Source organism: Thermobia domestica, chromosome 1 (genome assembly GCF_964235325.1).
Source record: "Thermobia domestica chromosome 1, izTheDome1.hap1.1, whole genome shotgun sequence".
Taxonomy (NCBI): Eukaryota; Metazoa; Arthropoda; class Insecta; order Zygentoma; family Lepismatidae; genus Thermobia; species Thermobia domestica.
The window spans coordinates 300,996,539-301,018,081 of NC_137454.1; the positions used below are offsets into that span (position 1 = coordinate 300,996,539).

At 35.2% G+C, this 21,543-nt stretch overlaps 1 protein-coding gene across 1 annotated transcript; it reads left to right on the plus strand.

Moving 5' to 3' along the window:
• Positions 1-4,193: 4,193 nt before the first annotated feature.
• On the plus strand, positions 4,194-16,629 carry LOC145667739 (uncharacterized). The gene is made up of 4 exons (XM_081735184.1): positions 4,194-4,245; positions 9,438-10,326; positions 12,178-12,468; positions 16,073-16,629. Exons 2-4 carry the CDS (start codon positions 9,465-9,467, stop codon positions 16,270-16,272), a joined length of 1,353 nt encoding a protein of 450 aa, XP_081591310.1. The 5' UTR covers positions 4,194-4,245; positions 9,438-9,464; the 3' UTR covers positions 16,273-16,629.
• The last annotated feature ends 4,914 nt before the right edge of the window (positions 16,630-21,543 follow it).

Consider the following 21,543-nt stretch of genomic DNA (forward strand, 5'->3'; position numbering starts at 1 on the left):
CTTCGTACGGGGGAGAATACGTTCCATTTTGGAGATAAAGGGCACCAAAACTGTCACCAATCAACTTAGGGACCCGAGAAACTATGAATTCGACACTAATATCGGTCATAGTGCTAAGAAACTCTTTGAACAAACTTCGGGAGCTGATTCCCGTCACAGAAATCAGCGAAAAAAAGGCCTCTGGAAATTTGATCAGTGAGGGATAGTTTCGACAATAAAGTGGCAAAGCGTCGAAAAATAAACTCCAGAGTGCTGTAATTCTGTAACGCAACGTAGAGTGTGCTGTTTAGAACATGACACTCGAAATCATACCTGCTTGATTGAAAAATGTGTGTTTCAAACCTCCGCAAGTTGTCTGCGAAGAATTCCCCAAAGGAATGTAGGGATTCTCTTTAACCTGGCAAGTAATCCCTACGTTACTTTGAGGATTTTTTTTTTTTTAATAACTTGACTTACGGTAACTCGCATACGTTGGTAGTCCTCCACCTCGTTAATAGTTAGCATTTCCTCTTGAAACGACTTTTGAGCTCTTATTAAATACGTAGTCCAGTATTTAGGGAAATTTTTTTGATAAACCCAGCAAGAATTAGTAGCTTAATGAAACTTTTAGGATAGTTTCCTTTCATCTGAAAGTCCCCGAACAACTCTCTTGAGCTTCATCCATTATGGCTGCCACATCCAATTTGGCCGCCACAGTCTACAGAACATTATGCTTTCGTTGATTTCTTACTTCAGGTTCAATTCTACGCTCTGGGAACTTAGAACAAAATATTTTGTAAATAAAATTTTCTTTGTTTGATACACAATTTATCTCTGTATACAAATAATAGAGTAGGCTTGTATCGTTCAACCTTGTACCTGTTTTTTTTTAGTAAAAAAGTTAAAATGTTAGTAAAAAAATTAAAGAAAAAATGTCAACATGCCATAATTACAATTACAATTGATATATACAAAATATGGTACATTTGAGAATAATGGAGCATTATACGGAAGTTTCTGTAAACTTATTTAACAAAATAATCCGCAGAGAAAACGTTATTTAAGCAAAATTAAGTTTTTATAAGAGATAGAAATAATTTATAAAACATAAAAGACACAAAAATTAATCCGTTTCTGGCACTTTACATTGCTGGGACCACTGGCGTAAATCCCGGGGGCATGAGGGAGACATTTCCCCTCCAATCTTGGAACTGGGGAGACTGTACCCCCAATAATCCGATTTGAAATGTGTATTTTACAAAAAAAAAAAAAAAAAAAAAAGTGATGATTTGTGTCCGATTGTCAGAAAGGAAAGTGAGATGAAATTCATGTACCCCCAGAATAAGTCTCAAACCTGCCCACCTCACAATGTTGAAGACAACTCTGCTCCCTGATCCTCCACAGGATTGTTTTTGAACTTCACAAATATTTTGAGCATTGAATAACAACAACAACAACAACAACAACAAAGAAAACGGTCTTACTTGTTCCCCCCCGCCCCAATGTTGAAGACAGATTTGCGCCGCTGGCTGGGACATAAATGATACAGTTGGGTTGGATCAAGCCCACTGTTGCTTCAAATGAAAAATGTCATTGAAACAACGAGTTTTAAGGAGAGCGTTTATATTTTAGTAATTTAGGTTTCATATAATAAACTTTGCTTCTTTCAGAACAGGAAAGTTACCTATTACACTAAAAAAAACTAAAAAGAAAAAGAAAGAAAGAACTTCGAAAAAATTCATAAAAGTAACATATAATTCGAGGATAGTTCAGCACCAAGATAAGGCCAACATATGACTTTCATTCTGTTGTTTTTTGATTCCCAAAATGTGATTTCCCTAGAATTAATGCACATGTCTGAGTAAAATAGTGTCGAACATAAACATTTGGACTCAGTACATGAGAGTTTCACATTTACAATGCACTAGCTTCAGAAAAGAGTTTGGTGCTAGCATGTCCAAACAAGTAATTGATAAGTATTCTTCTCCTTCGATTCCCAATCAATTGCTGAAATATCTTGCTTCAGCCAAGTTTACTCCTGATGATACACCTTCAGTACGTGTCGTCTGCTTGCACTTTCTCTTATGGGCAAAACTGAAGGATGAGTGACTGATATGAAACTACAGAAAGCCAGTGCGTCACAATCATGCGATGCATAAAACTTTAATTGGAAATGTTATCCCATTTTCACTAGTTATTCAGGATTCGTAGTAGACTTATTAAATAGACCTATACTTAAAAAAATGTTACAATTAACTGTCTATCTCTCGAGTAGATTCTAATAAGTTTTCTTTCCTTTGTGGAACAGAGACAGTCATGTTACTTCCTGAAAATTCATGTAAAAGCAGCATAACATCATCCATGTTCCCTCCTGTATTTTCTTGTATTTAAACATTTTGGCTTTTTGATGAAACCTGACTTCTTTATGAAAGAAAAAATGAAATGAAATGAAATCTTTGAGTTTTACGTCCCACGGTTATGCCGGTCAGGCTAAAGGAGACGACGATGATGAGTAATGAATGAAATGGTGGAATGAAGAAAGTGGGAGGAAACGGGAGAACCCCGAGAAAACCCACACACATGGTGTTTGTCCACCACAAAGTTCACGTGGCGGGGATTGAGATCGAACCCGGGATCCCAAGCACCAGAGGTGAACGCTCTACCACTGAGCCACCGCGGCCACTTCTTTATGAAAGAGTTTTTAAAAAATCATAAAAATAAGCTTGAAAGAAACAGGCACGAGATTAAGCGATATAAGCCTGCCCTATAATTTGTAACTTTATATAAAGTTACAAACCTACCTAACCTACAGAGATGTATTATATATCAAACGAAAGGATATTTTATTTACGTAATATTTTATTGTAAGTTTCAAGACCATATAATTGAACCAAAATCAAGGTAAGTAATCAAGGAAGGTAAGAAATCAAGCTAAACATGATTGTCCTATAGACGGCGGTAGCCAATTTAGTTATGGCAGTCATATTGGGTAAAGCTTAAGGCGGATATCTGAGCACTTTTAGGTTATGTCTATACTTGATGGAGAGAAGCTGTCCTGCAAATTTCATTAAGTTGCTAATTTTTTTCCGGGTACAGACCCCTACATTCTGGATTAACAAGTTTGCACTTAATTAAAAATTAACACTTTTGATGTCGATGCTCGATGTCAAGCGTACTATCTATTCATATACCGTAATCATGTTTATACTGATTCTTGGTGCTTTGTGTAATATGATTTATGCAAACTTTAGAAGTTATGTTACTTCATTTTATGTTTTCCGTAATACATTCTGGAACTTCATGTAACAATTTCATATCCCGATGTCTAACAAATCTAGTCATATACTGTAATTGTGCATACGCTGTTTTAATATGCACTTTTTAAATATACATATATAAATTTAGAAACTACAAAATTTTATGTCATTTTTTGTCAGTACTACCAACATAATGTCGCATTAGACAAATCTTGAATTCAAGACTTGCCTCCACTTTCTCTTGAGTTAACAGCTATAAATTCCATTGCCTGAAGTTATTATTTGAATCTTGAATAAGCGAAAGTTGAAGTCACCGAAATAGATATCTTAGGAAATCTGAGTCATAAAGGTGGCTGGAGTAGGATATTGATTAGTTAATTGATTTGGAATTTGGCGCGTGCCGTTCAGTACCAGATATGGACCTACTGCTTAAGGTAGGATACGCCCACAACACAAGCTTCCACCGGGAATCAAATCCGGGTATCCTAACCCAAAGACCCGTGTAACTATATAGCCACGAAGGAGTTCGAGCAATGCGTTGAGTTTACCACTACCTCTAGTGTTGAAGTCCAGGAAGCGTAAAGGCTTATCTTTACCTAGCCTTTTGGCCATATATGTCCCTCTCGCATGGATGATAATGAAGTAAAAAAAAAAAAAAAAAAAAAAAAAAATGGCTGCGCACTGTACATTTTTTAAGGATCCTGAGCTGAAATCTGACTTTTAAAAAAGTATAGAAAAGACAAAATGAATATTTCTTCTAGCAAGTAATTTTCAAAAAATAATGTCTTCAACAGTCACTGAAGTCACAATTTGCAATTTTATTGGATTGCAAGATATATATATATATATACACAAACACAGTAAACAACTCAAGCATACCTTTTTCAATATTCATTATTGGGTACAAAATTCAGCAACAGTAACAATATATGAATTTGAAAATATTTTAGTTACCAAGGCAGTTACTGTGGAAACAATCATCAATACAAGAAAATAACTGAGTTGTTTTGTAAGTATTTGAGTCTCATTTCTTTGTAACCTCATTTTAAATAGTAAGATAAATAATTCACCCAATGCATAAATTTAAAAAAAAAATCCAGTAACTGAAGACATGCTTGGTAGACAAATTTGGTAGACTGAAAGTATTTGAGAACAAGATCCTGAGACAAATATTCGGACCCAAGAGGAACGGGAATGGGGAATGGCGAAAACTTCAAAACGAGGAACTATGTAATTTTATATCGTTTACCAAACAAGTTTGGGTCTTAAATCTAGGATTCTCAGGTGGGCAGGTCATGCAGCCAGAATGGAAGAAAGTAGGAACGCTTCAAATTCTTAACTGGAAAACCAATCTGAAAACGACCATTAGAAAGACCTAGGTGCAGACGGGAGGATAATATTAAGATTGATCTCACAGAAATAGGAATACAAAATAGAAACTGGATCCAGTTGGCTAAGGATAGAAGTCAGTAGAGAGCTTTTGTGAACGCGGCATGAACCTTAGGGTTCCATAGGCCATAGTGTTAGTTAGTTAGACAAATTTGCGTAACTTTTTCTGTAATTTCTACTATAATATTAGGAAAAAGCTGAAATTCATGCCTAACAAAAGAACCATTATTGCGCTCATAAAGTTTGTCATATTCGTTAAAAGTGTTTAACTATTTCTTAATCATTAGTTCTATTAAAGAACAGATTTCCTAAAGTAAGTGAGTAATTTCATTACGGTAAGTGGATATCATAAGAGTTGCCATGTGTTAATAAATCTGCCAAGTCTCTTAGCGAAATATTGTGTAGTGTTTGTCGATATGTACACTCAGGACAGGCCTTAGGTGTGTGCGACGTGAGCGACAGCACATGCAAACGTTCTGGGAGAAAACCGAGAAAAAAGCTTTTTAAAATGTAATAAAGTTTATTGTTTTATATAATTTTGAATTCAAACTCATAAAATGTGCTATAATTTTGTAAATATTCTCTACTTACAAGTCTACTATTTACTGAAATAACTGTGCTCTTACAATCCCTAAACTCTAACAAATAATAGATACGATTCTATTTTCAACTATACTTCATTTATTTTCTGCATATTTAGATTACTTTGTATATTATATTATTTGAAACAAATAGCAAATGTTGGACTAGCAGATATTGACAGATTTATTATTATTATTATTATTATTATTATTATTATTATTATTATTATTATTATTATTATTATTATTATTATTATTATTATTATTATTATTATTATCATTATTATTATTTACCATGGCAAAATTGTAGAACATTGCTATGATAAATCATTTATTTACTTTGTTTCCAGTACATTGAGTGTTAGAGAGAGCAATGATTGAGTTTTGATTATAGAAAAGTGTTTTCAATACAATTATTTACAAAATATAATTTTAAATTTTATATATATATCATATATTTTATTTGAACATATACTTAAAAAAAAGATAATTCAAAGGACTGAGTAGTAGGGCTATTATATTTTTATATTGGAAAAACAAGTATATAAAAATGTAATTCTAAAGTATTATTTCACTTTAGTTTTTAGGTTCAGATAGCTCTGCACTAGTAATTTCAAGTGGTTGGTTTTTAAAAAGTTCAGAGGAGCCCCCCAGTCTCAATCTATTTTTTTGGGTTATTTCATACCCCCCAAACTAGGGTTGCCAACTTTTGAAAATTGAAATACCGGACACCCTCTTGGAGTACTATACTCTTAAGATTGTGACATAATCATCATTGGCGGATCGAGAAGGTGAAAACTAGGGAAGGGGATAACCAAAAGCCAGAATATGATAGGTATATCATGAGTTTACCATAAACTTTCATTAAAATATAAATAATAACTTAAATTAGTTTTATCACTCAAAAACTGGGGCCTCGGGCCCCGGGCTAGATCGCCTCTGATCATCACTCGTCAAAAATATGAATAACTTGAAACTGGTTTACTTAACATGAAATTGAGAGATTTGGAGTTCGAATTTAAGGACTGTAGTTACTTTGAAGCATTTATTAAACTTCTTATTCCAGTTTTGGTTGGGTCGGCACAAGTAATTTTTGTGGTTTAGTCTACCATCAATAATACATCATATTTAAAACAAAAGCAAATATAATTGGCAATATAATTATGCCATGCACAAAATATGCTTGAAAAATAAATCTTACCAGCTTTGCTGGAGCTGGTAAATTAAGCTAAACTACTGGATCTGCATGCATTATTTAATTGGAAGACGTAGCTGATAATGAAGCAGTGCTAGCTGCGCTCTTGAAAATGCACTTTTGCTGACCTTTAGCAGTTTTGATAAGTTCAGTAAATTTTACTGCCTTTCACTCTTCAGCAAATTTCGCGCACGGTAGTTCGATATTAATGCGAATTGTAAACGATAACATCACTGCAACAGAACAACAAATTCGTTGCGAAATGGAATTGCGCTATAGCCGTGATCAGCTGGTTGTCAGAAGTTTATTTTAGAATCTAGATTCAACTAACTCAGTGGTGCCCACCCCCCTTATGTCCATGACGCACCCCCCCAATTGTCTATCCATAGGTGTCCTTCCATGAAAAAAAACTTTTCGATTAATTTTTACATTTCCTCAAACATATTTATATAGATTTTTACCCCCCAAATATTTCAATGACGCAGTTCGCGTCATAGCCCCCCTTTGTGGGCACCCCTGACTAACTCTATTTTCCACGGAAATTAATTGCTGAATTTTGTACCCAATAAATGAAAATCGGCAAGGTATACTTGAATCTGAATAGAAAAGAGAATAGGACTAGTAAGAGGAAAAATTACCGGACATTTAATGTCCGGATTTGAGGTCGTACCGGACAGCGAACAAGGAGGTCAAAACCGAACTGTCCGGTAAAATACCGGACGATTGGCAACCCTACCCCAAACCCCTGGTGTGAGGCGGGTTATTATTCGGTCTTGCACACACATCACTTGGCTCTTAGGTTGGCACATGGACTAGTGGCTTATTGGCAAAGCGCTTACTTTTGACGCAAAGGGCCTACATAACGTGACACTCCACAATATATTGTACCATAAGGCGAAAAAATAAAGAAATAAAAATTAAATAAAGTAATTTCAATATTTAAAAGGAAACAGTAATTAGTAAGTTAGTTAAAGAGTGAAATTAAACGAATGGTTGCAATTTCTTATTGTCATAAATGACAATATTTTATTAATGTAACAATTGACTTACAATGGTATTATAGTGCATAGTTTTTTTTTTGTAACAATATAATTATTTAACTGTGAACATTTAAGAGTATTGAGTTCATAACCATACGTAGTATGTTAGCTTAACTGTATAACAGATCACTTATAATTTTACTCAATGCTTAACCAAATAGAAATAAGCTAAATATTTAAATTTTTAAACTTGCCTGTCTTTCAGAGACCTCCTAATATCATGTCACGTGCAAAATAGATAGTTAAAGTTTCATGTTGCCATATTTTACCTTAGTGCATATTTCGCTTGGTTTTGACCAAACAATGGTATCTCTTGCGGTATTTGTAATTTCTTATAGACCTTCCCATTGCGATGCTGGATGCAGGATCCAGAATGCAGAATGATCTTTTAGTTGCAAACTTGGTCATTTTATATGGACTATTGTCCTTGTTTGCCTGAATTATTTTTCCTTTTTACTTCGCCAAAAGCCAATATAAAAATTTACAAACTCTTAGGAAAGTCCTAATTACATTTTCTGAAAAATATTGTTGTTATCTAATGATGTAAAAATAAGTATTTTTGAACTTTAATTTAACTTGAGGTTTGCTTTCGTCTTTTTTGTGATTTTATCCGAATTGTTAATTGCTAAGTAGTGACAAGCATTGTTATTTGACTATTTTGCTTCTGCTTCCAACGATTTCTCCTTGTGATTTTTAAAAATAATGTTATGCACGTATCTAACAGTTAAGGTATTAGAAAAGAACTTCGTTCGCTTTTCACCTACCAAATTGCCATTATGATTTTTATGAGTAAAAATAATTTTTTTTAAAAAATTCTTAATTCATGGTTTCATTACAATATCTACGCTAATATATGAATTAGCAGATACTGTAAAAAAAAAATAAATAAAATATTAGATCAAGACGCTTGCTTGTATGATTGGGGTCCCGGATTCAAACCCTGCTCCCGCCAAGTGAACTTTATGGTGGACAAACGCCGTGTGCGTAGGTTTTCTCGGGGTTCTCCCGTTTCCTCCCACTTTCTTCATTCCACCATTTCATTCGTTTCTCATAATCACCGTCTCCTTTAGCCTAACCGGCATAATCGTGGGACGTAAAACTGAAAGATTTCATTTCATTTTTGCTTGCTTGTATGAGAAAGTCGCGTCGGATATACATGGTTCTGGTAAGTAAGCCTTTGGGTAAGAAGCCTCTGGGCAGGCGTAGAAAAAGATGGAAAGATAATATAAAATTGGACTCTATATTATCGTCTTATACTCGTTACTTTATACTCGTTTCACAAAGGATAGGCTCCAAAGGCCTTCTTATGTATTGGATTCCTTGATCCATAGAATTATGGTCATTTTTGCGTCTGTAAAAACGATGGTTTGGGTTCAGCTCTTCTTTTCAGAAGCAACTGTGAATAGAAATCACAGTAATGTCGGGTCACAGGGCTCAGTAGTAGAGAATCACCTCTTGTGTATGTGTGTGTGTGTGGTTTTTTTTTTTTTTTTCGATTTCAGCTTGAGTTACGTTGGTTTTGTGGCAGACAAACACAGTATTTGTGGATTTTCTCGCGTTTCTCCCATTTCCCATTAATTTCTTCATTATCACCTATTGCTTTCATTTATCGCTATCTGCCTTAGTCTTGAATCAGAAACATGAGACGTTAAATTTAAAGATCCCATTTCATTCATAACAACGTAGTATTCGAACCACACACGCTTGTACTAGAAACCAAGCATAATCTTTCTATTCCGCACCAAAGGCATGAATGCTGACCATTTAATTACGAAGGAAATTAGCTATAAAAAGGATTAAAATAGAAAACTTGAATAATTACTAATTATCTATAATAGTATAACGTTAAAGCCTATTATTTTATTTTTATAAATAATGGGTTTTGAGCAGAAAAACAAGCACATTCACAGAACACAATTAGGACTACCCATGGATATAATGTCTATTTCTTTCGATACGCGTTGTCTGAGTCTTTATATCAATGGTTTCGTTCCAGGAGCGCAGAACGATTCACAAATATACAATGGATAATGCAGACGAAAATGACGATTGCAAGATGATATGGAAGATACTGGAATGCCCTGTTTGTCTGGAAATTGTTAAGCCACCAGTCTACATATGCAATAATGGGCATCATATCTGCAACTTTTGCAAACCTCGTTGTGATCAGTGTCCTCTGTGTCGTCGTACCTTTTCCAAAATCAGAAACATTGCTGTTGAACACATCTTGAATGTCATTGCACGCCCATGCCAGAATAATAAATTTGGTTGCCCTAGTATTGGTCGCCTCTCAGAAATTCAAATCCACGAGCGTCAGTGTCCATTTAAACCTTTCGAGTGTCCTGTGCCATGCTGTAGTGAAGTCCTTAAAAAAGATGATATAATTCCTCACTTGAAAGGCAATCACTCCAACTGGAATGTCGTGTCCGCCAACTTTGAAGACTTCCATGATATAGGGTACAGCTTTTCTGGCACATTTAGAGGTGACTTTGTAAAAGTCTATCACATACCTGAATGGGGGTTGTTCTTTCTCCACGGCAAGAAGAAGTTGTACGGATATTATTTGTTTGTAAACAGCCTTGAAACTCCAGATTCGCTCAGTAAATATTCTTTTGACGTGTGTGTTGAAGACAAAGAGGGGAAACATCGATGTTCGTTTACAGGACCAGTGGAATCTTATAAGCTAAACTTAAAAGAACTGATCTCTCATGGCAATTATCTTCAAATTGGATATACTCGGCTAAAAAACTTGAAAGACAAAAATAAGAACGTTAGATACAAAATTAAAATCTGGGAATACTATTTTCCTGATAACACTACAAGATATAGAAATTCAGACAGGAGTGCACAAGATGATAACATAACACTACAGGAGGAGAATTGTGGTAAGAACATTTTGTTTATTTTTAATTAATCTTTTTACATTCAAGGTGAAATGATTTCTATATTAGAAAAATATAAAGAATTTCAACCTATTAAATATAGATTGCTCATGCTAAAATTTAGTGAAAAATGTATAAGTTGGTTAAAAACTTAATTCTGATTTCAGTAGGAGCAGTAGCGCAGCGGCTACTGATACAATCTTTTCAGAGTATATTTCGAACCATTGCTTTCCATGACTTCTATACCACTTGATAGACCAGAAATACTGCAAGATTTGAGGAAATAAAAGAACAAGAATTCAGGAATGATCCAAAGAATGAATCAAAAGATTGCGAACTTGGTCAATAATTAGTTTTCGGATCAGGGGCCACAAATTTTTGAACGGACCCTAAATCGAGTTTACGTATTTTCTACGGAATAAGCACATCATACTGAGTTAATTGATATGTTGGGTTTGGCTATACTGTATGTAGTTTTCCTGATATAAGGCGTACAAAAAATTTTAAATTGAAATATCCAATCGTTTGATCCAAAAACATTGGGAAAGTTGTAACAGATATGTTCCGAGTTTCAAATCTTCTTAAGAATACCACCAGGCTAAAATGATTGGAAATTCCTTATTTACTCTGAGAATTGACACTTATTTTTTCTTGACTGAGAGGACGAATAGACATAACTCTAGTAACTCAAACGAACGTGAAGCCAAATTCAGCAAAGATGTAATTTTCAACTACACTATGTAAAGAGGTCCATAGTAACATTTGCTAAAATCAATGGAACTCACTCATTATTTTTTTAAAACAGTATATTTTCCCGGTGATCGCACATAAATTTTATCAGGATATGGTTGTAGTTTTTGGAGCTAGACATTGAAACATCTCAGCGGGTGCAGTGAAGTCGGTTAATATTTTGTCGTATATATATATATAGTGGCGGATCCAGGATATGATCAAGGAAGGGGCTAAACCATAGTTTGCCGTTTTATCCAGTGTAAAGCAGGATTGAAGCCCATTTTATCCAGTGTATATCTGAACGTCAAGGGAGGGCTATAGCCCCTATAGCCCCCCTTGAAATCGCCCTTATATATATCGCCCTTGCACTATAACTACCTTCTCTTATCTTTCTATTAGAGAAACTGATGTAAAGTTTTTCCAGTCTTAGAACAAAGTAGACGTAAACAAAGCGAAATGTATTACTCCGCGGCTAACACGTGCTTTGGCAGCGAGAGACGTGAACAGCAAGATCGTCTGCTAGCTTACTATCGCCACACAATTTCCAAAGTGTGGTTTCGGATGGTTTGTAAATAATTAACGCACTGACACTGGCTACTGCTATGTTAGACATATGTATATTCTTAAATCGTTACGTAAACGAGATTGCCTCTGTTCTTGTTCTTTTTTGTATTTTATAACATGAGAGGAAGATGGATTATTGTCTCTCATCGTCGCCATGGAACTCTGCATTCTACAATTTCAAATAAGCGGATTCGACACGCAAACGCATACGCATGCTCAATAAATACTACATGTCCAAATACGGGAGAGGTTGAAATAAAGCTACATCTGTAGTTAAATATTATATATATTGCATTTCTTATCACAAAATGCAGGATAAATTCAGATATCTTTATTTGAAATCATTATTTTAGTAGGGATTATATTGCGGTAGGGTACCAGTTCACTGAGACCAAAACTAATCACTGGTCATCTACCCACTGCTAGTCAGTTGGGTTTGTTTACATCTACTTTTTTCTAAGGCTGGAGAGAGATTAAACAATAACATTCAAGCTTAATAATGTATAATATTGTACACAGCCACATTGCATTGTGATATTGTATTGTTTCCGTTGGCAGCTTTTGTGGATTCTTCATGTCCGGACAATCAATCAAATGTTGATCCAAATACTAGCTCCATTACTGTGCCACCAAATACTGAAAGTTCGCCAGCACAAAATTTTAACATGACCAGTTCTGGTGGATGGATACAACCTTCTCTTCCTCCTACTAACTACTCATCCATTCCTAATCCTTTATATGGAAGCAATTTGGCTAATCAACATTCAATGACCAATCACGTCGTTTGGGATAACTGCGCACGAATTCTTCGACCAGGACTGTTGCCTTCTGTCGAATATATGACACGGGGTAAATATATGTATCTTATTTAATTTCGTATCATAATAGAAAATAGATTTTTTTTTAAAAAAAGTTGGTTTATGGTAGGGATGGTCAATTCCGGAATTTTTACTTTCAGGAATCCGGAAAGTAAAATCGGAAAAGTTCCGGATTTCGGAAAAATTCCGATTTCGGAAAAAAGTCGGAATTCGAAAAAATCCGAAATTTAAAATATCCTAATTTTGGAAAAAATTTGGAATTCGGAAAAATGTCGAAATTTTTCCGACCGGAATTTTTTCGGAATTTTTCCGAAATCCTAAAAGTGAAATTTCCAATTCCGCAAAATAAACACGGAGAGTAGTTATAAACACAATTTCAGAATCTTATTTGTATTGTCTCAATACCGTATTATAAAATGTTAATCTTTAAGAAGTCCAAGATATCTGCAAGAATCATTTTCATATTAAGCGTGTTCCCAAGATGGGTTTAAAAATGTCGTAAAATATACCAAATACTCATGTCAATTAATGTAATAAAGAATACACACGATCTAGCATTCCAACGTTTCTTGAATCGGATATATGAGGGAAAAAAAATAACACATTCTATTTTATCCGCGAAAGCTAAAAAAAATCACAATGAAGCTACATTTTCTTACCTTTTTATTTTTTTTTTTAAATAAAGGATGTCCCAAAAATATGGAAATTCTTGTTTTGCATTGTCACTTGACCATACTGCGAGTAATGTGGACTATGTAACGTACAGAACATGAAGTAGGTGCCATGCCATTCAGTTATGAAAAAGTGGATGTTACAGAGCGTTCATACACTTTGAAAACGTTTTATAAGAATAATAACATTGTCAGTGATGCACATCGAGGATTTCGACTACATTATCAATTGGATCTTACACAGTAGTCAAGTGGCCGTATTATGTATGTTGTTATCATCTCGCATTATCGGCCATTATTGTTTCAAGGTGGTGATGGTAACTCACTGAGAGTCACTTCCCGATGTTATGTTCATAGCGTGAATAATTTTGTTACTCAAATACTGAATCGGTTTTCAGACATTCGTGACAATGCTTACTTTCATCAAGATGTGTCAACATCACACACAACTCACCAATCAATTACAGCACTCAGACACTTCTTTGGTAATCGAGTGATTTTACGATTTGGTGAAATCCCATAGCTTCCGATTTGGTGATATGAGAGGATATATAACCAAAGCTTAAAGTATGGTTGTTGTTCGGCATCAGTTTAACCACAAATACATTTTTTTAGGTAAACCTCAAAAAATATTGATAAGATTAAAACCTAACACAGAGGGTGTGAGAGAGTGTATAATACTGACCGTTTAAACTATCAACATAGATTCATAAGTGTAATTCTTGTCTGATTCTCTTTACTATCTTTACCAGAGTGTGTATGCATTTAATCTTCTTCACTATCATTACCAGAGGGTGTTTGCATTTAATCTTCTTCACTATCATTAGCAGAGGGTATTTTATTTGCATTTAATCTTCTTTACTATCTTTACTACAGTGTGTTTGCATTTAGGTCCTTTACTATCATTACCAGAATATGTTTGCATTTAATTTTCTTTACTATCATTACCAGAGGGTGTTTGCATTTAATCTTCTTTACTATCGTTACCAGAGGGTATTTGCATTTAATTTTCTTTACTATCTTTACTAGAGTGTGTTTGCATTTACTGTTCTTTACTATCTTTATCAGAATGTGCTTTCATTTAATCTTCTTTACTATCTTTACCAGATTGTGCATATGAATTGATACTGAAAACGTAAATCTAGTGTTAACTCATGCACCAGCTACTAGAAACCTGCACGGGCCGGGCTTGGGCGGGCAGACACTGTTATTTCTTTGGGCCAGGCCGGGCTTGGGCGGGTCGACACTGATTTCTCTTCAGGTCGGGCCGGGCTGGGGCCGATTAATTTCAATTCTTTAATAATTATTGACTTTCGTTAAACGATAATTGGAATAAAGCCAAACGTTGAAGAAGTTTGCCCGTAAAAAATGTTACAAAGAATGCAATAGCTATTTACGGTTTGTGTTGCTTAGCGGCTCCACTTTCACTATAGAGAATTGCAGGCATTGCACGGTAAATTGAGCTCTGACCTTGGCCTTCACTGAACCCAAAATATGACAAGAAGGGGTGGGAAAGTTTTGCCTATCGCTAAACAATATTGCCATCTTCACTTTATGCCAAAAATCAATAAAGTTAGATTTTTGTTACAGGAAATAGAGTTTTTGTTCTCTCGATGACAGGCAAAGTTCTAGGAGGCAATGGTACCATTCGGGAGGCAAACGTCAGGTTGTGAACCAGAGTTTAGAAAATGTTCTGAGGGTTAGGTCAAGTTTAATACTAAATTTTGAGAAAGATTGGGGCTCGAGCTAATTTTTTTTTTTAAATTTATCGGGCCGGGGTCAGGCCAAAAACTTTTAAAAGTTATTGAGCCCGGGCCGGGCTTGGGCCAAGAATTTTAAAAAACTTATCATGCCGGGCCGGCAAAATCTCCAAAACTTTTCGGACCCGGGCTGGGCCGGGCCTAGGTACATTCGGGCTGGATTGGGCTCGGGCCGAAAAATTTGACCCGTGCAGGTCTCTACCAGCTACGAGCTGCTACTACAAGTGGCTGTACTATCTATTACACATAAAAGGATTCTGAAGTTTCTTTCTGGCAAAATGGTTCCCATTTTTTTCTTCATGTTAGTTCAAGTCCAACTTGGAACTCCCGAGGATCGAGTTCCCACTGAAAATTCATATCTCGAAGTGTTCAAAAGAAAACGTATCTTTATATAGATTAATAAATAAATAAATTGCCAGTACATCTGTTCATTGCTAAAGCGATCTGTATCTCCCTCTTCCATACTTATAATCGTGACTTTCATTCATATGACTTTCAAGTGATACATGTAGGCCCTGTGATTTTTTTTTTTTTTTTTTTGCAATCATTTGCATATGATTTCTAGCATCTCCCATTTCCTCTTAATTAATAATGTTCCCACAATTCTTTCTTTACCGATCTCATAATTCCCGTTGTTTCACCATGACATTCCCACATAGCACAAGACGTCCCATTTTGATCCCAATTATCTCATATAGTTCCCGGGTTTATCGGGACAATGTGTAGACATCCCATGGACGTCCTGCATGGGACGTCCTAAAGGATTTCCATGTAGGATGTCCACAGGACGTCCCGGATGGGGCAGGGAATCCCAGGAAAATCCCACACCGGGTATGCCTAGGACCACATTATCCCACGATTTACAAGTGGACATCCGTTTGAGTTCCTCTTGAATATCCCGTTTTTCGGGATATTAGCGGACATCTGGATACCCGCGGAGGTCCTATGGATGTTCCAGGAGCAAATTCGGATGATCTCGGGCCCGGGATGTCCCGTTGTCCATTGTGGATCAGTCTCGGACTTCCGTGTGCTATGTGGGTTGTGACGTTATGCACAACACAACTTATGCATAACACTGAAGTTAAACATAAGATTTTAGTGAACATAATTCTAATTAATTTAAATAATAATAAATGAAATACACTTAAGATAATTTCAAAATAAATGAATGTCAGTCTTATTAGTTTATCTCTATTTTCCGCAGGGAATGTGCATTACCAACCTACTGTTCCTTGTCCTTATAGAGATAAGGGTTGTCCTCAAATTATCCGAATGGGTAATCAACTTAAACATCAGAGGGTTTGCGAGTTCTGTATAGTACATTGTCCTGAAGCAAGTTGTCTAGAAACTGTGCTGCGGAAGAACTTAACAAAACATTTCTTGACGAAACACGCACGCTACTAGAACAATAGGAGTACAATTACGGTAAAGAAAAATCAACTTGTAAAACATCTCTCTTCTCTGCATAAGTCCTGTTTCGGCAGGTAACAAAATTATAGTAACAACGTTGTTCCAGGGCCCGAATTAGTAGCCTAACTGATAGCAACAATGGCAAAGAAACAATTTAATAGTTGAAATAGTCGTGTACTATAAGATAACTGAAGATATTCGGAACAAAGGCAACTGTATCCAATATTCAATGAAAACATGATCTTTTTTTTTCTTAATCTCTTATGCTGCCATGTATTAATATCTATGACTTATGTGTAGTTTATACCATGTATCACTGCATAAGAATAAAACGGACATCCACAGGAAAAAGAAAAACAAATATAATGTTTTATTTAGATTTATGTAGGTTCTGGTCATTAGTCAGCAACCGACTTTGTGCAAGCAGTAGAATTTTAATCTGACACTTTAATATTATTTTATTTTAATGGAATAATAATAATAATAATAATCATAGGTATTCTGCCTTTATTGGCAGGTCACTTGCCGCAGCTGAGAAGCTACCATGCTCTACGGTCCTCCGCTAACCTCTTCGTCTTCGCGTATGATCCTTCCGTTTTTATATCATCCATTAATTGTAGTCTCCTTCGCCCCCTCCCTCTCTTTCCCGCCACCATACCCTCTAGGACGTCCCTCGTGATACAATCTCTTCTTAGGCAATGTCCCAACCAGTTTCTCTTCCTCTTCCTAATAATATCTAAAAGTGTTCTTTTCTCACCCACCATTTCTAACACTCTCTCATTCGTTTTCCGCTCGACCCAACTAATTCTTTCCATTCTTCTCCACACCCACATTTCGAAGGCTTCCAGTCGATTTTCATCACCTTTACGTAATGTCCACGTTTCCGCTCCATACAGTAAAACACTCCACACGAAGCATTTTATGAGTCTTTCTTCTCAACTCTTTATTCAAGTCCCACAAAACAGACTTTTCTTCCTCCTAAAGGCTTCTTTCGCCATTCCTATCCTTGCTTTTATTTCACGTTCGCACTTCATGTTATTACTAAGAATACTACCCAGATATCGAAAACAATTCACTTGTTCTATTTTCTCCCCTCCTACTTTTATATTTGACACAGACCCCTTCGTTCCAATCACCATGGCTTTTGTCTTTCTAACATTTATTTTCATCCCATATTCTTCAAAGCCCATCGTCAGGTTTTCTAACATTTTATTAATTTTCTTTTCAGATTCTGCAAGAAGCGCCATATCGTCTGCAAATCTTATGCATCTAATCATTCTACCTCCTACCGAAATGCCATCATCATCATGTAGGCTCTTTTTCACTATCTCTTCTAGATAGACATTAAATAGTGTTGGCGAGAGGCAGCATCCTTGTCGAACTCCCCTTCCAATTGCACTCTCTTCCGTCAGTTCTTCCCCTATCCTAACACTTACTTGTTGGTTCATGTTAGCCTTTTCTAGATCAATAATAGTAATAATAATAATAATAATAATAATAATAATAATAATAATAATAATAATAATAATAATAATAATAATAATAATAATAATAATAATAATAATAATAATAATAATAATAATATCTTCTATCCATGGTGGTTTTAAGGTACTCAAAGGTCAAGGTGACCAGAACTTTTACTTTCAAAAACGGGACGCATACGAATCGACGGGAGGGGGTCTTACATATCTGACTTCCACATTGCATTTTCGGACTCAGCAGTGTTTTCAATTTACAAAATATACAGTAAGAATGATAACACACCGTTTCTAACTTAAGTACAACCCAACAATACTTTTAACTACTTGAACACTCAGAATTCCAACTCCATTTCCACTTGAAGCACAGAATACTCAATTCCCATTTGAACATTCAGAAGTTCCAGACACGGCTGAACCTTCCCAATGAGTGTTAGTACGGAAGAGTGTAGAATTTGCATTGACCATTTATATTTTGAATAATAATTACTTGACGCCTGGGTCATTTTCGCTTAAAAACGGGACATGTAGGCGTCCCGTTTGAGAATCAGATAAAAACGGGTTAACGGTGGAAAAAAAAGGGACTGTCCCGGCTAAAACGGGACGTCTGGTCGCCTTGTCAAAGGTGAACATGTTCTGCAACTTGAATATGTACGAGTATTTAAAGGCGTTTATTATTTTGTGATTATCCCTGCCTTATCTTCCTTGTACCGAATTTAGCCGACATTCACAAGCTTTTTACTTGAATTAAAGTTAAACGATGGTGACCTTTCTCTTCTTTTGGTTTTGAAAAGTTAAAAGACTTTTATTTTTATTATTATTATTTCCTCTCATTTCTAATATACACTCTACATATTTCTAATACGTACTCTAATACAAAATCCAAACTAACAATTGTAACTTATTTATTTATTTATTTACCGACACAACAGGCATTACTGCTAATTACAGTGTCTACATATGATACTTGAATACACAATGTTAAATTATATATAATGATACTAATACTTGAATATAGAATATTCAATTAAGATGTTATGTTTTCCTTTAAAACTTCCTTTTTACAAAATGCTCAATATTTTTTGAACGACTTTTCAGAACAATTAAATGTCTACAGCTTTATAACTCTCACTGATTTTATTGTATGTAACACAACTTCTCCATATAGGTGACATTTGTACGTGTCTTCTTCAATAGAACAGGCTACTATTTCCTTTGCGTGTTTTAAGGGATAGAACCTGGATCATTATCTTTGCAGTTATGTCTATACAGTTTATTTTGCTATACAAAAGATTGTGTAAGAAAAGGAGGTCGTTCAACGTCCGTCTTTGTTCAAGTGTTTGAAGTGTAAAGTTTCTAAGTAAATTATCATACGGTTCATATGTATTTTGGGTTAAATCCTGCCCTTTTGTATGTGAGAAAACAAGAATTTGCTTTATATCTGTTCGATTTTTTAACTACGTGTTTTCACAGAAGTGTTCCAAATAAGTTAGATATATTCAAGCTGGGATCTTAAGGTAAGAAAAGTAAATCGCTTTGAAAGAGTTTTCATTTATAAATCCTTTGGTTGTTCTGATATGAAACCCAAGGTTTCTATATGCATCCGTGGTGGTATTTGCCACATGATGCGAAAAGTTAATTTTTCTTGTCAAATACCACACCTAGATCTTTAATTGTTATCTGCTTTTTCTAAGTTTATTCCATTGATAGGGTTAAGTGAAGTCATACGGTTTCTTACGTCTACTGTATGTCCTATTAATATTTACACGGTCTTGCTAGTACACCATTTTAGCATATTGGTCTGATCTTGTTGCAAGAGAAGACAGCCATCTATGACATCACATTTACGAATATTTTCAAATCATCTGCAAAGAGTACTTTATGAAACTTACGAATATAAAGTGACAGAGGGACTCAAGAATTTACACGAAAGGGGTTTGGTCTTATTATATATATATATATATATATATATATATATATATATATATATATATATATATATATATATATAACGCATTGTCTAGTTTCACGTATGATTTAAAAAATATATCGTAGGGAGGTTACAATGAACGTGGCAAGTTTTTGAATTAATATATCATGATTCACAGTATCAAATGCTTTATTAAAATCCGTATATATAACATCTGTCTTTGCATTATTATCCAAGGAGAAAGTTATAAAACCTCAAATGATAATCAAGTTAGTAACTGTGGATTTGTTCTGTAGGAAGCCATGTTGATATATTGAATTTGCAGGTTTAAAATTATGCATAACCTGATCATAAATGACACCTACAAATATTTTTGCAATTGTTGGTAACGTAGCTAATGGACAAAAATTCTCTATAAGCTACTATTTATATTGCTGAGTTTCGAGATCGGGCATATTATTGACTCTTTCCATATGTTCAGAAAAACATTTATCCTTATTGAGAGATTAAATAAAGTATATACCGGATGTTTCAAAATATTACTACAACTCTTCACAATATAAAGTACTATATTATCAGATCCAATTGCCTGATTCGGTTTTAATTTCTTTATTGCATTCTCAATATCTCTTGTACTTGTTTCCACGATGTGGGATAACTTCTGATATGCCCCATGTAGATACTTTTTGTCATGATCTATTCCCATCCTTTCCACACGAAACAAGATGGCACATCTATATGATAAGAATTCGAGTGGTCTTTCGTAGCGTAGTCGCTAACGCTCTCACCTTTGATCCGAGGGGTCCCGGGTTCGATCCTTAGAGGAGACAGTCGGTCGAAAAATTTAATAGTTTTTCAGGCCAGAAATTCTGAGTGAGGTTTTCCTGGATTTTCCTCAGTCATACCAGGCAAATGCCGGGATGGTAGTTTATATAATAGCCCCAGACCACTTCCTTCCTTCCCCATTCCTTTATGCCTCCTAAATTCTCTGTGCAGCGTGATTGCTGAGGGATGTCATCCCTCATACATGACTAACATAGCTAGAGATGTTGAAAGCTCAGAATTTTTAAGCCGTAATCCTTATATTAATGATGAGCATTCGACCAATAGTTTTATACTCCTATCCTGCTTGGCAGCATGCAGCAAAGTATCACCTCAAATTACTACAAATCATCCAGAAGAGAGCAGCCAGAGTCATCACCGAATACACGTTCGACAGGCTGGAGCAAACGCATGAAAATCTAAACTCTCATTCCTAGATGACGTCAACAAACAATACTTAGATAACTTCGGAAGGACTCTCCACAGACCTACATCTTCAACATCGGAACCGCCAAACCCAGGAACAGGATTTCTAACTAAACAGGAACCTAATAACCAGTGAGTCTAATAATGAATGAAACTGCTAAGAAAATGGCTATCTGGTAGGTGTGTTCTTTCGTGCTCAAGTGACTGAGGCACACGTTTTTATTTATTTATTTATTTATTTATTTAGCGCAGCACTTTTTGGTTCGGTCCCGATAGAAATACTTACCTCGGTTAGAAACCCGAAGAGTAGTTTGGATTTCACTTCATACAAGAGTTTCCGTCTCACATAGAATACCGAAAGAAACATTAAAGTCCAATTAATCAAATAAATCCAATTAATCAAATAAATAAATCAGTTGCCGAAAACTGAGAAACTTCCATTTCTCACTTAGTCTTTTCGCCTTAATGTACAAGGCATTGTTCATAAATTGTAATCTTTTCTCTCTTCCTCCTTTTTTCTTCCACCATGCCATCCACCCCGATCTTTAGAATACAACTTCTCAAATAGCCAGGCTATTTTTTTTTCTTATACATAATTATTCCAATATT

What these genes read in the sequence shown, in the direction of transcription:
- LOC145667739 (XM_081735184.1), top strand. Translation starts at nt 9,465, where the DNA reads ATGGATAATGCAGACGAAAATGACGATTGCAAGATGATATGGAAGATA. An exon ending in ACTACAGGAGGAGAATTGTG is followed by an intron (nt 10,327 to 12,177) that starts GTAAGAACATTT and finishes TTCCGTTGGCAG; the next exon opens with CTTTTGTGGATTCTTCATGT. An exon ending in TGTCGAATATATGACACGGG is followed by an intron (nt 12,469 to 16,072) that starts GTAAATATATGT and finishes TATTTTCCGCAG; the next exon opens with GGAATGTGCATTACCAACCT.